This window comes from Callorhinus ursinus, unplaced genomic scaffold, assembly GCF_003265705.2.
Source record: "Callorhinus ursinus isolate GAN/ISIS: 27379988/994484 unplaced genomic scaffold, GSC_fseal_2.0 scaffold132, whole genome shotgun sequence".
NCBI classification, from domain to species: domain Eukaryota; kingdom Metazoa; phylum Chordata; class Mammalia; order Carnivora; family Otariidae; genus Callorhinus; species Callorhinus ursinus.
The window spans coordinates 425,655-446,287 of NW_027397194.1; the positions used below are offsets into that span (position 1 = coordinate 425,655).

At 39.2% G+C, this 20,633-nt stretch overlaps 1 protein-coding gene and 1 pseudogene across 1 annotated transcript in view; both read right to left on the reverse strand.

Annotated features, from left to right (window-relative positions):
• Positions 1 to 1,307: 1,307 nt before the first annotated feature.
• Positions 1,308 to 3,340, reverse strand: LOC112816302 (barrier-to-autointegration factor pseudogene; annotated as a pseudogene).
• LOC112816303 (C-type lectin domain family 4 member A) overlaps positions 1,308 to 20,633 on the reverse strand; it is a 36,004-nt gene continuing 16,678 nt past the window's right edge. The window contains 5 exon segments of the mRNA XM_025862736.2: positions 1,308 to 3,517; positions 4,524 to 4,590; positions 4,593 to 4,638; positions 6,137 to 6,166; positions 6,168 to 6,289. Coding sequence (XP_025718521.1) covers positions 3,370 to 3,517; positions 4,524 to 4,590; positions 4,593 to 4,638; positions 6,137 to 6,166; positions 6,168 to 6,289 — 413 coding nt within the window. The 3' untranslated portion in view covers positions 1,308 to 3,369.

Below are 20,633 nucleotides of genomic sequence, written 5' to 3' on the forward strand. Positions count from 1 at the left end.
AGTTTTGTTTCTAAGGAAGAAGGTATAAATAGACCAACAATATGTACCACAGTACTAAATACTGGTTCTTTATTATATAGTTTTGTTTGCAACAATTTTAACTGATGTAGAGCATTTCATTTTGTAGAGAGAATGTGATACTTATACTGAACATTTGGCTTAATACAGTTGGATTACTACATTATTTCTTCCATCCTTGAGTCACTGAATTCATCTTTGGCAAAGTAGGTACCATTCTATATTGGCAAAGACAAAACTTAATTTATGTTTCAGTATTATCATCAAGACAAAATTAACAAACCCTGAAGGGTTGTCATGTGTCAGCAGATTCCCACCTTCAGAGAACTCATCCAGGCTGATCATCTTCGCTCCAATGGGCAGAAGTATTTTCCCTGGTACTAAAGATTCCACTGTTACTGCCTCCTATTCCATTTACTAAGTGGCAGGTTGACTAAAAGGGCTTCAAGTGTTGGTAGATTTATTTGTTTATACGTTTGTTTTTAATAGCAACCATAAAGATGAATATAGGGCCTAAAATTCTAAGTATATTTCACTCATAGTCCTAAATATATCTGCTTAATAAACCAACATAAACATACTTTCTTCAAATAGTTTTTGTCTGTAGTCTGTATTTTTCTTTTACCTCAAAGAGAACAATTACCTAAACTTTAATCAACATTTTAAAATCCACTTTCTAGAACAGTGGTCTGAAAACAATTTTTGTTTGGTCATACTTAGTATTTGAAAAAAAAAGGAGTGCTCAGCTGGTTAAGCATCTGACTCTTGATTTCAGCTCAGGTCATGATCTCAGGGTCATGAGATCAAGCCCCACATTGGGCTCTGTGCACTCATCATGGAGTCTGCTGGAGATTCTCTCTCCCTTTCCCTCTGCCCCTCCCCCTGCTCATACGCTCTAAATAAATAAATAAATAATTGGAAAAATTGTATATGCACACTTAGTATCAAATATTTATTTAAGAACCACACACCTATGATGTAATATAATATGCTTACTACGCAAGAATAAGAAATTGTATAAAAAATAAACACTTTAATTTTGCATTTTATTTACTAATGACAAAATTAATCTATTCTCACTTTATAACTGTCAATCTTTTTAGAGACAGCAATGTGATTGAATATGTTTCATTATTTTGCAGAATCTGATTCAAAACTAATATAATTCAAAGGTGTTGCAGGTATACATTGCTGAATAATAAACCACCCCAAAACTTAGTGGCTTAAAGCAACAATCTTATTTTTCACAATTCTGTCCATTCCTTTGAAGTCAGCTAGGTGCCTCTTCATTTTTTTTTTTTGAAGGCCACTGGCTTTATTGATTTAAAAAACTTCACAAGGACAGTAACTATTCTGCCAAAAAAGGAGCCAAATAGCATAAAACAGACCAGTGGGGGTAGGGGGTGAAGGAAGGGCCAGGAATCCACTCAGAAAAGCTGATAATTGTTGACACGAAACTGGCAGGGCAAGAAGGGAGATGCATGCAAGAGTGAGAATTTCAAAAAAGTTGAAATGGTGAGGGGAGAGAACTCCCAAAAGACCTTGAAGTACATCAGAAGTGAGTACAACAGCAATCTCTTCCTTTGTAGAGGACAGGGGAGGAATCCCCATGCGGCTGCAAACTCTGGAGACTCAATGCTGGGGCTAGGGACTGGGGGCTCCCCAAGAGAGCCTCACAAGAAGGCGTCGCACCACTCTCGAAGGCACCCGATGCAGTCCTGGGGACTGCTTGGCATTGGCACCACATGTGTCCTTCAGTCATTCTGGGAAGAGATCTTCATCTTCCTTTAGCACCAGAAACTGGCCAAGGACCACATAGGCCTTGTCAAAGCCCCTTTCCTCCAGCTTCTTGCCCAAGACTTCACCAATCCCGGCCAGGATCCCCACTGGCTTTTCCCCCATGGGCTCTGCCACAAAGTCTCGGTGCTTTTGGGAGGTTGTCATCTTGATCAGCTTAATCGGCAGCTCCGGCTCCTTCCTGTAACGGCTCCTCCCACCACCCGGCTTGCCTCTTCATTTTAGTATCACTCCTTAAACACAAATCTTACACAAACTCTGTTACCTACAATCTTGATTTAGTGGTGCTTTATGGAAAATTAAAGAAAATAGGATCTGAATCACATTCATAAAATGTAAGGTGGAGGTTAAAGTCCCAGCAGTAACTAATGTAACCAATTCTCCCTTGCACTTCAGTTCAAGCACACCCTCTATTCTGACAATCAAAAGCATTAGTAAGGGGTTCTTTTTGCCCTTCACTCCAACCCCGTATTATTGAAATAATAGTGGGAAAAGCTCTTTGTAAGTAAGGCTTCCCTAGAATTCTTCCAGAATTGTAAGTAAGTCGCTCTCTGAAGAATAAACTGGTAAATTCTACATACAATGGATAAGATCAGAACTGTATAAAAAGAACTCATTTTTAGATACAGTCAGGAAATGAGTGGCAAATGTAATTACTCAGTTGCATCAAGATAATCAGGGCATAATCTCAAGAGGTCACACTGGGATAGCCATGGCTAGAATCAGCTTTATTATGATCAATTATAATTAGCATATGAAAGCAATGAATAACAGACTTTATTGAAAATATGATGTTTTATATATTGTAGTAGAAATAAAATGGTCACTAAGAACTTCAGTGAAAAGGGGAACAAGAATAAACCAGGAGCCATTCTGAGTGGCAATCTACACACAAAAACTATAAAACTGAAGCAAAGAAAAAAACTAGGGATTATAAATCTACGTCAACTCACTAGTAATAACTTCTAATTCTAAATCTCTAATGTTCAATTTCTGATTTCCCTTCGACTGTACACTGATGTTAAATGACAGTCTAAGACTGAACAGAGAATGTTAAGAACCCCAAATAGTCTACTGGGACAAAGCTGGAACTTAACTTCCATTGATATCACATTCCAACTGTCACATAATATGCTTCAGTTAAAGGTAATAAATATGTCTGAGAGTAATGAAAAGTAACAGGATTATTTCGCTTTTGACCAACCTCATGAAAAAAAAAATCCAAACAGATGGAGGAACCCCATCATATAATTATATCAATATCTAACTCCTTAGCAAAATATCTAACTTCTCTAACAAAAATTTGGAAAGGATACTCATGCTTCCTCCATGTGTCTGCAAAAGTGCTCTCCAGTATGATTTCTACACATGGAGAAGGCACAAATGAATGAATATGTATACTGATTCTATCATAAATGGAATAGGTGACAGCCTACTGAAAAATGCTATGAAGATTCCTTACACAAGACTTACACATGAATAAAAAGAGCAAGTTAGCTATCTCTGTAATAGTGGATACCAATTCAACTAAATGTTCATGCAGAATGTTCCCATTCATAAGTAGCTCTTCATCATCTTGCAAATCGACTTGCGATGTCCATTACCAGGAACATTGTTCCAGCCCCATTTTCTTGATAGATAACAAAAATGTAGCATAACACAACCCTCATCAAGATTACTGGGTTCACCCAAGTGCCAAAATCTGAAAGGGAAAAAATGGATGAGGTTGTTTCTTCAAACAGTGCTTTGAAAAGGGCAAGGGAGGGGGCTTGGGTTGAACTGTGTGGAAGTCAAGGTCAGATATGCCCAAATCATTCCTTCTCCAATTCTCATGCAATTTCTCCTCCACCTGAAGCTCTGGCATTTCTCTCAAAAACTTACATCACCCAGTATTGTGTCATCTTATTGCATTAAACATTCTCCTAACAGATAGCCCTTCTATTTGTCCATCATTATGTTCTGTTCCCAAGGGACTGCCAATCCATAAGCTCCCTTAAATGATGGAAAAGAAAGATTTCATCCCAGTCCCAAGTATCATTATAGTTGTTTCCTTTTTTTATGTATATATTGCTTTTGGAGTCCAAAGAACTAGTTAAAACCCCTAAATCTGCTAAGATCCCAGTTATCTTAGATATGTAATTAAATTTCCCTGATTTCCATATCTAAAAAATAGAGACTAGAGTCATATCCTATATGTTTCACACAGTGATAGGAGGATCAAAGGTGGTATTGTATTAAAACGCACTGAAGTATTTAAGAATTTTAAAAGACCTACGGAAATATGAGATATTTTAACTATCAGAAGTTAGCTCCTTTGCTTTATGAGAAATATTAAATCAATAATTGGCCATGATCTTAATTGACATAAATTTTTGTTATATTTAGAGATATATAATGTAGTGATTAAAAGTACAGACTTCAGTGTCAAACAGAGCTGGATTTGAGGATCATTTGTTGCCAATGCTGGATAATCTTTGCTGAGTTATCTAAACTCTCTAAACTCAATTTCCTCACCTCTACAGTGGGAAAAATAATACTGTGTGCTTCAGAGAGTTCCTGTGATGATTAAATGAGATAATAAATAAAATTATTTAACCCAAGAGTTAAAAGAAGAGTAAGCTATTTTATCTTCAGAGCTGATAGTTTAACACTCTAAAATCCCTGCATGATCCAGGGCTCAGGATTCCTTTATCTAATTCTGTACTCACGTGACACTTTCATTGCATGATGTTTGATCAACCCATTTCCAATCTCGTTTTCCCTTTGGGTTCGACAGCCTATGTAATAAGTAGAATATGTATCCAGGTTCTGGAAGATAAAATCCTAAAGGAAGAAAAGAGTTATAGCCTTTAGTGTATTCAGGTAGATCTTTACAGCCTTAGGGAGAAGAGAAGAAAAGGAAAGGATCCAGGAAGAGCGACACGGGGGCCCTGCCCAGAAGCCTAAGTCTTCTCTGGCTGAACAGTGCAGGATCAAAGAGATCATTTGTGAGCATGATGCTTGGCTTAGTCTGCTCAGGCTGCTATAACAAAATACCACAGACTGGGTAGCTTATAAACAACAAGTTTCTTTCTCACAGTTCTGGAGGTTGGAAATTCCAGATTGGGGTATTAGCATGGTCAGGTGAAGGCCAGCTTTTTCTCCCTGTGTCTTCACATGGTAGAAGGGGCGAGGTAGCTGGGTGGGGTCTCTTTTATAAGAACACAAATCCCATTCATCAAGGTTCCACCCTCAGTATCTAAGCACTTCTCAAAGGCCCCACCTCCAAATACCATCATCTTTGGGGGTTAGGATTTCACCATATGAAGTTTGGGGGAGACATAAACATCCAGAATACAGCAATGTTCAACACAAATGGAAGCAATTTCTATCCAGGATCATAATGAATTCTCATCTCAGATTCACTTCCGCCTTTCACTAAGAGGTGGTATTCTTCAAAGTCATGCATGAAAAATTTTTTGCAGATTAAATCATTTTCCTTTCATAAATTCTTTAACTTCATTCCTGATTGTTGACTGACTCTTCATGATTGAACTTTGTTTCTCTATTGCTATAATACCCCTTTCTCAGTGAAATAGTTAATAATTTATAAAATATTTACAGGTTGAAATAATAAACTGATATTCAGCCTAAAACATTTTCATTCTTCAACTCAAACCCCACATATGATACTTTAAATCCCCCAACTTATTTTGGGAGAGATTAGTTTTATGGAAACAGGAAGAAGGTGCAGCATGTGAAGGCTTAGGCAGCCTTTCTTATCAGTTTTATTAAAAGCCTTCTGCCATACCACCAATATTCCAAAACAGTGAAAAACCTCCTTAGACAGGGGGCACCTGGGTGGCTCAGTTGGTTAAGCAGCTGCCTTCAGCTCAGGTCATGATCCCAGGGCCCTGGGACCAAGCCCTATATTGGGCTCCCTGCTCAGCAGAGAGCCTGCTTCTCCTTCTCCCTCTGCCTGCAGCTCTGCCTACTTGTGCTCTCTCTTTGTCAAATAAATAAACAAAATCTTTAAAAAAAAAAAAAAAACTCCTTAGACAAGAGAGGTATACAACAACTAGGCAGGACTCCTGACTCCATCATCTATTAGAAAATACCTGTTAGGTGCGCCTGGGTGGCTCAGATGGTTAAGCGTCTGCCTTTGGCTCAGGTCATGATCTCAGGGTCCTGGGATGGAGTCCCGCATCGGGCTCTCTGCTCCTTGGGAGCCTGCTTCTCCCTCTGCCTCTCTCTCTCTCTCTCTCTCTCTCTGTCTCTCTCTCTCTCTCTGTCTCTCATAAATAAATAAATAAAATCTTAAAAAAAAAAAAAAAGAAAGTACCTGTTCATCCTTGGTGTTTATCACCAGCAGGGTGAGCCTTCATTTCTGAGCAGTTCCTCTCACTCTCAGTCCAATCTCTTGTTATAGTAGAAATAAAGTAGCAGGTGGAACTAAATGACTTCCAGGCCTTTGGGCAGCAGCTCCAATCTTTCTCTGTATTGACAGAAGGCCACAGATGTCCAATAAAAAAGAAAAAGTTTAAGTGTGTTGTATTATCAAAATTCAGGACCAAGGAAGACCTCATGGAAACTGGAACTTGCATCTTCACCCAGAAGTGGCAAGGAGCCCACCAATCAGGTGTCAAGGAGATCAAGTCTACCTATATCAGGCAGTAACAAGGCAGGGTCCCATCTCCCTTGCCAGAGTGGTGTCAGAAAAAGCCAGCTAAAACAGAGGGCTTAAAGAAGATCCAGACTCTTAGATATTACACAATAATATCTAGGTTTCAATGGAAAATCATCCATCATACCATGAATTACAAGTTCTCAAAATTAATTTTTTAAAAATTTTTTATTAACATATATTATTTGTTTCAGGGGTACAGGTCTGTGATTCATCAGTCTTATACAATTCACAGCGCTCACATAGTACATACCCACAATGTCCATCACCCAGCCACCCCATCCCTCCCATCCGCCTCCACTCTGGCAACCCTCAGTTTGTTTCCTGAGATTAACAGTCTCTTATGGTTTGTGTCCCTCTCTGGTTTCGTCTCGTTTCATTTTTCCCTCCCTTCCCCTATGATCCTCTGTCTTGTTTCTCAAATTCCTCATATCAGTGAGATCATATGATACTCGTCTTTCTCTGACTTATTTCGTTTAGCATAATACCCCCTAGTTCCATCCACGTCGTTGCAAATGCCAAGATTTCATTTTTTTGATGGCTGCATAATATTCCTGTGTGTATGTGTGTATCACATCTTCTTTATCCGTTCATCTGTTGATGGACATCTAGGCTCTTTCCATAGTTTGGCTATTGTGGACATTGCTGCTATAAACATTGGGGTGCATGTGCCCCTTTGGATCACTACATTTGTATCTTTGGGATAAATACCCAGTGGTGCAATTTCTGGGTCATAGGGTAGCTCTGTTTTCAACTTCAAAATTAATTTTTAAAAAAGAAAATAAATACATGCCATTATCAAGATAAAAGAAAACTTAGAATTACCTGACAAAGATTTTTTTTTTAATTTTTTAAAGATTTTACGTATTTATTTGAGAGGGACAGAGATAGTAAAAGAGCATGAGCGGGGAAGAGAGGGAGAAGCAGGCTCCCCGCTGAGCAGGGAGCCCGATGCAGGACTTGATCCCAGGACCCTGAGATCATGACCTGAGCTAAAGGCAGACACTTAACTGACTGAGCCCCTCTGCCCCCTTTTGCCCCTCTGACAAAAATATTAAAGAAACCATAACAAAGGTGCTTCAACAAGAAAGTACAAAGATGTTTGAACCAAATGGAAAAAAAGAATACCTCAGAAAAGAAATAGAAAATTTCAGCCAACAAATTAGAGATATAAATGAAAACCAAATGGAATTTTATAATTGAAAAATATAATAAAATAAAAAGCTCAGTGGATGGGCTCAACAGCAGAATGGAGAGGACAGAAAAACCAGTGAACTGAAAGAATGACAGAAATTACTCAAACAACAGAGACAAAATAGACTAAAAAAATAAATAGACTTCCAGTTTCCAGTCTGGCATGAAAGAAGGTCAAAATTACCATTCCATCCTAACAACAAGTAAAAAGCTGAACAAACTGCAAATCAACAACTCTTCACAGGCTAAGACACTACTCTCAAAATTATGCATACAGACAAATACAGAGGATCACAACTTAACTGAAGCAAAAATCCAGGAGCCAAAACTTCTGTGGGAACAAATCCCAGGGTAGGGAAACCTGAACTGTGATTCTTGAATTGCTGGAAGCTCAGCGTGGAAAATCTGAGAGATAAAAACTCCAGGGTAATCCAGTCAATGGCGGGGAAGGAGGGAAAAACTTGCGAGTTTTACTTTCTGGAACTCTACCAGGTTTATCTGAGAAAATTCCCCTTGTGCTTCTGGCAAGGGGAGGGGCAAAACATACCAAAGCATTCTGTTCTTTTTAACAAAGTCTACCCTCAGGAAAAACTATGTAACCAGAGCCTAACCTGCTATGGTTTTAATCAGAGCCTGGTTAGGGAAAGGGAAAATACCCACTCTAGCCATCCTGTTCCACTTTAAGGGAAATAATTAGAAGAGCTGAGAAGCCCTGTAAGTTGAAAGTCTAGAGGCAAAGACTCACTAAAAGAATGAGACAAAATTATAGGACTACAGAATGCTTCCCCTTCACCACGCCATACCACCACATTACTAAAGGTCTAATTACAGCAGTTCCTTTTACTCAATACATCACATCCAGCTAACAAGAAAAAATTACCAAGCACACTAAAAAACAAACAACATCCCACCATCCCCCAGTTTGAAGAGATAAAGCAGGCATCAGAACCAGACGCAGATGTAGCAGGGATGTTGGAATTCTCAGACCAGAAATTTAAAACGATTACTATGTTAAGGGCTGTAAAGAACAAAGTAGACAGCATGCAAGAAGAGATGAGCTAGGGCGCCTGGGTGGCTCAGTTGGTTAAACAACTGCCTTCGGCTCAGGTCATGATCCTGGAGTCCCGGGATCGAGTCCCACATCGGGCTCCCTGCTCGACAGGGAGTCTGCTTCTCCCTCTGACCCTCTTCCCACTCGTGCTCTCTATCTCTCATTCTCTCTTTCTCTCTCAAATAAATAAATAAAATCTTTAAAAAAAAAAAAAAAGAAGAGATGAGCTATGTAAGCAGAGAGACAGAAATTCTAAGAACCAAAAAGAAACATCAGATGAAAATGCTGTAACAGAAATGAAGAATGTCTTTAGTAAGCTCATTATTAGACTGGACACAGCTGAGTAAAAAATCTGAGCATGAGGGTATCTCAATAGAAGCCTCCAAAACTAAAAAGAGGAAAAGAACGTGGGAGGTAGGGAAGGAGGGGGGAATGAACAGAATATCCAAGAAATGTGGAGCAGCTACAAAAGGTGTAACATATGCATAATGGGAACAGCAGAAGAAGAATAAAAAGAGAACAGAACACAAAAAATACTGAAACAATAACATTTGAGAATTTCCTCCAAATTAATACAGATACCAAACCACAGATTCAAAAAGCTCACAGAACACCAAGCAGGATAAATGCCAAAGAAAACTACATCTAGACATATCATATTCAAACTACAGAATATCAAAGATAAAGAAAAATCCTATGGAAGTGTTGAATCACTATATTGTACACCTGAAACTAATATTACATGGTATGTTAACTAGAATGTATATAAAAACTTTTAAAAATTTTAAAAATAAATAATTTAAAAAAATTCTAAAAAGCCAGAGGGGGGGAAAACACCTCCTCAGAGAAGCAAAGATAAGAATTACATCAGACTTCTCTAAAACCACAGAAACAAGAAGAGAATGGAATGAAATATTTAAAGTGTTGAGAGAAAAAAACTATCACCCTAATTCTGTACCCTGCAAAATTAACCATCAAAGGTGAAGAAGAAATAGGGACTTCTCTGGAAAAACAAAAATTGAGGGAATTTGATGCCAGTAGAAACTGACTTATAAGCAATGTTAGAAGAACTTCTTAGAGAGAAGGAAAATAATATAGGTCAGAAACATGGATCTGTACAAAGAAAGTAAGAGTATCAAAAAAAGGAATAAGTGAAGGTAAAATAAAAACATATTTTTATATTCTTAATTGATCTATATTCTTAATTGATCTTTTGTTTGTTCAAAATAATAATGGAGGGGGCGCCTGGGTGGCTCAGTCGTTAAGCATCTGACTTCAGCTCAGGTCATGATCTCAGGGTCCTGGGATCGAGCCCCGCGTCGGGCTCCCTGCTCAGCAGGAAGCCTGCTTCTCCCTCTCCCACTCCCCCTGCTTGTGTTCCCCTCTCTCGTGTCTCTCTCTGTCAAATAAATAAAATCTTTAAAAATAATAATAATAATGGCAACCATGTATTTGATTATGTATGCTAATGTGTAAGTGAAATAAATGGGAGCAATAATACAAGAGACAGGAGGAAGGAATTAAAATTATTTTGTTATTTTAAGATACTCTCACTGTACACAAAGATGTATAGTTATTTGAAAGTGAACTTGGATTAGTTGTATTAAGTATATTGCAAACTTTAGGGCAGCCAATAAGAAAGAAGTATAACTGATATGTTAAGAATGCAATGAAAACAGAATCACATCAAATTCTCAAAACCACAAAAGAGAGAGTAAGAGTGAATGAAAGATAAAAAAGGAACAAAGAACAAGGGCAAGATATAGAAAACAATAACAAATATGATAGATATTGATAAAAACCGTATCCATAATCACTTCAGGTGTCAGTGGTCTAAATGCACCAATTAAAACACGAAGACTGTCAGAATGGATCAAAATACCAGACTCAGCTATATGTTGTATACAAGAAATCCACATTAAAACTTCAGAAGGAGGGACGCCTGGGTGGCTCAGGTTAAGCATCTGCCTTCGGCTCAGGTCATGATCCTGGAGTCCTGGGATTGAGTCCCACATCGGGCCCCCTCCTCAGTAGGGAGTCTGCTTCTCCTTCTACCCCTCCGCCCCTTGCTCATGCTCTCCCTCTCTCTCTCTCAAATAAATAAATATAATCTTAAAAAAAAAGTCCACATAATAGTTAAAATGGCAAAATGTAATAACAGAGAATATTAAAAGCAGAAAAAGAAAAGAAAACTGACATACAAGGGAAAATCCCAAAAGGCTATCAGCTGGCTTTTCAGCAGAAATTTTGCTGGCCAGAAGAAAACAGCATGATATATTCGAAGTGCTAAATAGAAAAATACCTATGACTAAGAATACTCTACCCAAGAATACTCAATCATTCAGAATTGAAAGAGAGATAGTTTCCCAGACAAACTGAGTTAAAGCAATTCATCCCCACTAAACCAGCCTTACTAGAAATGTTAGTGGGACTTTTTTAAGTGGAAAGAAAAGGCCACAATTACAAGTGAGAAAATTATGAAAGGAAAAAATTTCACCAGTAAAAGCAAACATATAGCAAAGATTTAATTAATCACCTATGGGGTACCTGGGTGGCTCAGATAGTTAAGTGTCTGCCTTCGGCCAAGGTCATGATCCCAGGGTCCTGGGATCGAGCCCCACATTGGGCTCCCTGCTCAGCGAGGAGCCTACTTCTCCCTCTCCCTCTGCCTCTCTCCCTGCTCATGCTTTCTCTCTCTCTCTCTCTGTATCTCTGTGTCTCAAAAGAATAAATAAAATCTTAAAAAAAATTTAATTAATCACCTATAAAGCCAGTATGGAGGTTAAAACAAAAAGCAGTAAAATCAATTAAATCTATGAAAATCAATCAAGGGATACACAAAATTTAAAAATGCAAGACGTAACCTCATATACACAAAGTGTAAAGGAGGGAGTAAAAATTTAGTACTTTCAGAATGTGTTTGAATTTAAGCAACCATCAACTTAGTATAGACTGCTATACACATAGGATGCTATATATGAACCTAATAGTAACTACAAACCAAAAACCTGTAATGGATACACAAAAAATGAAGAGAAAGAAATTCAAGCATGACACTAAAGAAAGTCATCAAACTACAAGGAAAGAGAGCAAGAGAAGAAGAAAGGAACAGAGAACTACAAAACAACCAGAAAACAATTAACAAAATGGCAAAAAGTACATACCTACCAATAATTACTTTAATTTGGGGTTTTGGGGTTTTTTTAAAAAAAGATTTTATTTATTCGAGAGAGTGAGAGAGAGAGCATGAGCGGGGGGGGAGGGGCAGAGGGAGAGGGAGAAGCAGGCTGCCCGCTGAGCAGGGAGCCCGATGCGGGGCTCAATCCCAGGACCCCGGGATCACAACTGGAGCCAAAGGCAGATGCTTAACTGACTGAGCCACCCAGGCGCCCCAACAATTAGTCTAAATGTAAAAATGGGCTAAATGCTCCAATCAAAAGACATGGAGTAACTGATTGGATTAAAAACAAGATCTATCCATAGGCTGCCTGTAAGAGACTCACTTCAGACCTAAAGAAACATACAGACTGAGAGTAAAGGGATGGAAAAAGGTACCCCATGCAAATGAAAAAGAAGAAAAAGAACAGTGTAGCAAAGCTTGTATCAGACAAGAGAGACCTGAAAACAAGTAGCAGGAGACAAAGAAGGGCATACTTCTATCATTACATAATGATAAAGGGACCAATCCAACAAGAGAACATAACGGTTATAAATATTTATGCACCCAACATAGGAGCACCTAAATATATAAAGCAAATATTAACAGACATAAAGGTAGAAATTGAGAGTAATACAATAATAGCAAGGGTCTTCAACACCACACTCACATCAATGGGTAGGTCACCCAGATAGAAAGTCAACAAGGAAATAGTAGTCTTAAATGACATTAGACCAGGTGGATCTAGCAGATATATACAGAACACTGCATCCAAAAACAGCAGAACACACATTCTTTTCAAGTGTACATGAATCATTCTCCAGGATAGATCACATGGCCACAGAACAAGATTCAGTAAATTTCAGAAGACTGAAATCATATTAAGCACTTTTTCCAACCACAACTGTATAATACTAAAGATCAACTACAAGAAAAAACTGGGAAAAAAGAACATGTGAAAGCTAAACAACATGCTGCTAAACAATGAAGGGGCCAACCAAGAAATCAAAGAGGAAATTTAAAAATGCAGGAAGACAAATGAAAATGAAAACATAACAGTCCAAGATCTTTGGGATGCAGCAAAAGCAGTTCTAAGAGGGAAGTATATAATGATATGGGACTATCTCAAGAAACAAGAAAAATCTAAAGTAAACAACCTAAACTTAGACCTAAAGGAACTACAAAAAGAACAAATAAAACCCAAAGCTAACAGAAGAAAGGAAACAGAGACTAAAAAAAAATAGAAAAGATCAATAAAAACAAGAGCTAGTTCTTTGAAAAGATAAACAAAATTGATAAACCTTTAGCCAGACTTATCAAGAAAAAGAGAGAGGACTCAAATAAAATCAGAAATAAAGGAGAAGAAATAACTGACACAACAGAAATACAAAGAATTATAAGTGAATGTTATGAAAAACTGAAGACCAACGAACTGGACAGTCCAGAAGAAATAGATAGGTTCCTAGAAACATACAATCTTCCAAAACTGAACCACGAAGAAATTGAAAATTTGAACAGACCAATTATTAATAACAGAATTGAACTGGTAACCAAAAACCTCCCAAGAAAAACCAGTCCAGGACCAGATGGCTTTACAAGTGAACTCCACCAAACATTTTTTTTTTAAGATTTTTATTTATTTATTTGTCAGAGAGAGAGAGAGAGCACAAGCAGGGGGAGCGGCAGGCAGAGGGAGAAGCAGACTCTCCCACTGAGCAGGGAGCCCAACAAAGGACTCGATCCCAGGACCCTTAAGGCAAACACTTAACTGACTGAGCTGAAGGCAGACACTTAACTGACGGAGCCACCCAGACACCCCTCCACCAAACAGTTAAAGAAAAATTAATATCTATTCTTCCAAACCATTCCAAAAAATAGAAGAGGAAGGAAAACTTCCAAATTTGCCCTACAAGGCCCTGATACCAAAACCAGACAGACACTAAAAACAAAACAAGAACAAAAACAAAAACAAAAACCACTATAAGCCAGTATCTCTGATGAACATAGATGCAAAATTCCTCAACAGAATATTAGCAAACTGATTTCAACAAATTAAAAGGATCATTTACCACAGTCAAGTGGGATTTATTCCAGGAAAGCAAGGGTGATACATGATGTTAATAAAGAGGAAGGGTGGGGCGGAGCAAGATGGCGGAGCAGTAGGAGACCTAGATTTCGTCTGGTCTCAGGAATTCAGCTGAATAGGGATCAAACCATTCTGAACACCTACGAACTCAACAGGAGATCGAACAGGAGAGTAGCAACAACTCTCTGAACAGAGAAGCGACCACTTTCTGGAAGGTAGGGCGTGCGGAGAAGTGAATCCGAGGCGATATTCGGGAGGATAGACGGCGGGGGAGGGGCCTCCGCCGGCCGCTTCTGGCAAGTGCTAGAGCCGCGGAGCACAAAATCGGACCTTTTAGAAGTTGGCTCGGCGGAGGGACGTCGCTGCAGTGGCTAAGCGGGGGGTGGAATCCTCCCGGGACAGTGTGGTCTCAGGACCCTTGGGGTCACAGAGAGACCGGGGGTGCCTGAGTGCGCCAGAGCTCCCAGGTATCAGAGCGGGAAAGCCGGCTGCAGAGACGGAGCAGAGTCGCGGGCTCTCAGCTCGGGGTTGCCATAAACTGTGATCTGCGGCCCAGTCGGGGCACGGCTCCTCCAGCAGGGACCCAACAAGCGGCAGATCCGGGGAGACTCCCCTTCCTTCCCGGGGAGGAGCGGTGCGGGAACGCACTGCAGGGATCTGCTGGGTTTGGAGACTCCGCGCGGGGTCGGGTGCCAGAGATAGCAACGCTCGATCACAGGCCGGGTGAGCACGGAGTGCGGCCAGAGACCGGGGACACGGAAGTGACTGCTTTTCTCTGGGGGCACACTGAGGAGCGGGGCCCTGAGTTCTCAGCTCCTCCGGGTGGAGATTGGGAGGCCACCATTTCTGCCCTGGTCCTCTAAGGCTGTACGGAGAGCTTGCAGGGAACAAAAGCTCCTGAGAGCAAACCGGAGCAGCTTCCTTAGCCCGGACCAACAAGGGCGGGGCAATTCCGCCTCCAGCAAAGACATTTGGAAACCACAGCAACAGGCCCCTCCCCCAGAAGATCAGCACAAACAGCCAGCAAGCCAAGACCAAGTTGATCGATCAAGGAGAATGGGAGAACTCCAGCGCTAGGGGAATACTGCACATAGATTCATGGCTTTTTTTTTTTTTTTTTTTACCATGATTCATTATTTCATCAAATTTAATTTTTGTTGACTGTTTTTTTTTATTTTTCTTTTTCCCTTTTTTAACCAACATCTTATCAATCCCTTTTAAAAAAAAAAAAAACATTTTTTATTTTTCATTTCTAGAGTCATATTTTATACCTTCATAGTAGTTACCCTTATTTTTGGCATATATATATAAGTTGTTCTCTCTTTAAAATTTTGAGGTATAGTTTCTTCTAACAGATCAAAATATACCCTAAATCACTAGTGTATGGCTTTGTTCTAGTCTCCTGCCTGATCACATTCTCTCCCTTTTTCCTTTTTTTTTCTTAAATTTTCTTTCTTTTTTCAAACAACTTATCTTACCAAGTCCTTTTATATAATCTTTTATAATTTTCATCTTTACAGTCATCTTCCATCCCTTCATTGTATCAACCCTTATTTTGTACATATATGTCTTTCTTCCTTTAAAATTTTAGGAGGCACTTTTTTCTAACAGACCAAAATACGCCCAAAATCTAGTGTGTGGCACTGATCTATGCACTAGCCTGATCATATTTGATCATATTCTGCTTTTTTTGTATTGTTTTGTTTTTGTTTTTATCTTTTTTTTTCTTTTTTCTCTTTCTTTTTTCTTTCTTTCCCTTTCTTTTCCCCTGGTTTCAGGTCTTTTCTGATTTGTATACAGTATATTTGCTGGGGACGTTGTAAACCTGTTAGCATTTCATTCTCTCATTCATCTATTCTCCTCTGGACAAAATGACAAGACGAAAGAAATCACCTCAGCAAAAAGAACAAGAGGTAGTACCTTCAGCCAGGGACCTACTCAATACGGACATTAGTACGATGTCGGACCTAGAGTTCAGAATCATGACTTTAAAGATACTAGCTGGGCTTGAAAAAAGTGTGGAAGTTATTAGAGAAACCCTTTCTGGAGAAATAAAAGAACTAAAATCTAACCAAGTCGAAATCAAAAAGGCTATTGATGACGTGCAATCAAAAATGGGGGCACTAACTGCTAGGATAAATGAGGCAGAAGAGAGAATCAGCGATATAGAAGACCAAATGATGGAAAATAAAGAGGCTGAGAAAAAGAGAGAGAAACAACTACAGGATCACGAGGGCAGAATTCGAGAGATAAGTGATACGATAAGACGAAACAACATTAGAATAATTGGGATCCCAGAAGAAGAAGAAGAGAGAGGGGGGAGGCAGAAGGTATATTGGAGCAAATTATAGCAGAGAACTTCCCTAATGTGAGGAAGGAAACAGGCATTAAAATCCAGGAGGCACAGAGAACCCCTCTCAAAATCAATAAAAATAGGTCAACACCCCAACATCTAATAGTAAAACTTACGAGTCTCAGAAACAAAGAGAAAATCCTGAAAGCAGCTCGGGAGAAGAGATATGTAACCTACAATGGTAGAAACATTAGATTGGCAACAGACCTATCCACAGAGACGTGGCAGGCCAGAAAGGACTGGCAAGATATCTTCAGAGCACTAAACGAGAAAAATATGCAGCCAAGAATACTATATCCAGCTAGGCTATCACTGAAAATAGAAGGAGAGATAAAAAGCTTCCAGAACAAACAAAAACTAAAGGAATTTGCAAACACGAAACCAGCCCTCCAAGAAATATTGAGAGGGGTCCTCTAAGCAAAGAGAGAACCTAAAAGCAGCAAAGAGCAGAAACGAACACAGACAACAGACAGTTAACAGTCACCTTACAGGTAATACAATGGCACTAAATTCATACCTTTCAATAGTTACCCTGAATGTAAATGGGCTCAATGCCCCAATCAAAAGACACAGGCTATCAGATTGGATTAAAAAACAAGACCCATCCATATGCTGTCTGCAAGAGACTCATTTTAGACCCAAAGACACCCCCACATTGAAAGTGAGGGGGTGGAAAACCATTTACCATGCTAATGGACACCAAAAGAAAGCTGGGGTGGCAATCCTTATATCAGACAAACTAGATTTTAAAACAAAGACTGTAATAAGAGATGAGGAAGGACACTATATCCTACTTAAAGGGTCTATCCAACAAGAAGATCTAACAATTGTAAATATCTATGCCCCGAACATGGGAGCAGCCAATTATATAAGGCAATTAATAACAAAAGCAAAGAAACACACTGACAACAATACAATAATAGTGGGGGACTTTAACACCCCCCTGACTGAAATGGACAGATCATCTAAGCAAAAGATCAACAAGGAAATAAAGACTTTAAATGACACACTGGACCAAATGGACTTCACAGACATATTCAGAACATTCCATCCCAAAGCAACGGAATACACATTCTTCTCTAGTGCCCATGGAACATTCTCCAGAATTGATCACATCCTAGGTCACAAATCAGGTCTCAATCGGTACCAAAAGATTGGGATCATTCCCTGCATATTTTCAGACCACAATGCTTTGAAACTAGAACTCAATCACAAGAGGAAAGTCGGAAAGAACTCAAATACATGGAGGCTAAAGAGCATCCTACTAAAGAATGAATGGGTCAACCAAGAAATTAAAGAAGAATTAAAAAAATTCATGGAAACCAATGAAAATGAAAACACAACTGTTCAAAATCTTTGGGATACAGCAAAGGCAGTCCTGAGAGGAAAGTATATAGCAATACAAGCCTTTCTCAAGAAACAAGAAAGGTCTCAAATACACAACCTAACCCTACACCTAAAGGAGCTGGAGAAAGAACAGCAAATAAAGCCTAAACCCAGCAGGAGAAGAGAAATCATAAAGATCAGAGCAGAAATCAATGAACTAGAAACCAAAAGAACAGTAGAACAGATCAACGAAAGTAGGAGCTGGTTCTTTGAAAGAATTAACAAGATTGATAAACCCCTGGCCAGACTTATCAAAAAGAAAAGAGAAATGACCCAAATCAACAAAATCATGAATGAAAGAGGAGAGATCACAACCAACACCAAAGAAATACAAACAATTATAAGAACATATTATGAGCAACTCTATGCCAGCAAATTAGAGAACCTGGAAGAAATGGGTGCATTCCTAGAGATGTATCAACTACCAAAATTGAACCAGGAAGAAATAGAAAACCTGAACAGACCTATAACCACTAAGGAAATTGAAACAGTCATCAAAAATCTCCCAAGAAACAAAAGCCCAGGGCCAGACGGCTTCCCAGGGGAATTCTATCAGACATTTCAAGAAGAATTAATACCTATTCTCCTGAAACTGTTCCAAAAAATAGAAATGGAAGGGAAACTTCCAAACTCATTTTATGAGGCCAGCATTACCTTGATCCCAAAACCAGACAAAGACCCCATCAAAAAAGAGAATTACAGACCAATATCCTTGATGAACATGGATGCAAAAATTCTCACCAAAATACTAGCCAATAGGATCCAACAGTACATTAAAAGAATTATTCACCATGACCAAGTGGGATTTATTCCTGGGCTGCAAGGCTGGTTCAACATCCGCAAATCAATCAACGTGATACAATACATTAACAAAAGAAAGAGCAAGAATCATATGATCCTCTCAATAGATGCAGAAAAAGCATTTGACAAAGTACAACATCCTTTCTTGATCAAAACTCTTCAGAGTATAGGGATAGAGGGTACATACCTCAATATCATAAAAGCCATCTATGAAAAACCTACAGCGAATATCATTCTCAACGGGGAAAGACTGAGAGCTTTTCCCCTAAGGTCAGGAACGCGGCAGGGATGTCCACTCTCACCACTGCTATTCAACATAGTATTAGAAGTCCTAGCCACAGCAATCAGACAACAAAAAGAAATCAAAGGCATCCAAATCGGCAAAGAAGAAGTCAAACTCTCACTCTTTGCAGATGATATGATACTGTATGTGGAAAACCCAAAAGACTCCACCCCAAAACTGCTAGAACTCATACAGGAATTCAGTAAAGTAGCAGGATATAAAATCAATGCACAGAAATCAGTGGCATTCCTATACACCAACAACAAGACAGAAGAGAGACAAATCAAGGAGTCTATCCCATTTACAATTGCACCCAAAACCATTAGATACCTAGGAATAAATCTAACCAAAGAGGCAAAGGATCTGTACTCAGAAAACTATAAAATACTCATGAAAGAAATTGAAGAAGACACAAAGAAATGGAAAAACGTTCCATGCTCATGGATTGGGAGAATCAACATTTTGAAGATGTCAATGCTACCTAGAGCAATCTACACATTCAATGCAATCCCCATCAAAATACCATCCACTTTTTTCAAAGAAATGGAACAAATAATCCTAAAATTTGTATGGAACCAGAAGAGACCCAGAATAGCCAGAGGAATACTGAAAAAGAAAAGCAAAGCTGGCGGCATCACAATTCCGGACTTCCAGCTCTATTACAAAGCTGTCATCATCAAGACAGTATGGTACTGGCACAAAAACAGACACATAGATCAATGGAACAGAATAGAGAGCCCAGAAATGGACCCTCAACTCTATGGTCAACTTATTTTTGACAAAGCAGGAAAGAATGTCCAATGGCAAAAAGACAGTCTCTTCAACAAATGGTGTTGGGAAAATTGGACAGCCACATGCAGAAGAATGAAACTGGACCATTTCCTTACACCACACACAAAAATAGACTCCAAATGGTTGAAAGACCTAAACGTGAGACAGGAGTCCATCCAAATCCTAAAGGAGAACACAGGTAGCAACCTTTTCGACCTTAGCCGCAGCAATTTCTTCCTAGAAACATCGCCAAAGGCACGGGAAGCCAGGGCCAAAATGAACTATTGGGATTTCATCAAGATAAAAAGCTTTTGCACAGCAAAAGAAACAGTCCACAAAACCAAAAGACAACCGACAGAATGGGAGAAAATATTTGCAAACGACATATCAGATAAAGGGCTAGTATCCAAAATCTATAAAGAACTTATCAAACTCAACACCCAAAGAACAAATAATCCAATCCAAAAATGGGCAGAAGACATGAACAGACATTTCTCCAAAGAAGACATCCAAATGGCCAACAGGCACATGAAAAAGTGCTCAACATCGCTCGGCATCAGGGAAATCCAAATCAAAACCTCCATGAGATACCACCTCACACCCGTCAGAATGGCTAAAATTAACAAGTCAGGGAACAACAAATGTTGGCGGGGATGTGGAGAAGGGGGAACCCTTCTACACTGTTGGTGGGAATGCAAGCTGGTGCAACCACTCTGGAAAACAGTATGGAGGTTCCTCAAACAGTTGAAATTAGAGCTACCGTTCGATCCAGCAATTGCACTACTGGGTATTTACCACAAAGATACAAATGTAGGGACCCGAAGGGGTACATGTACCCCAATGTTTATAGCAGCAATGTCCACAATAGCCAAACTGTGGAAAGAGCCAAGATGCCCATCGACAGATGAATGGATAAAGAAGATGTGGTATATATACACAATGGAATATTATGCAGCCATCAAAAGGAATGAGATCTTGCCATTTGCAACGACGTGGATGGAACTGGAGGGTGTTATGCTGAGTGAAATAAGTCAATCAGAGAAAGACATGTATCATATGACCTCACTGATATG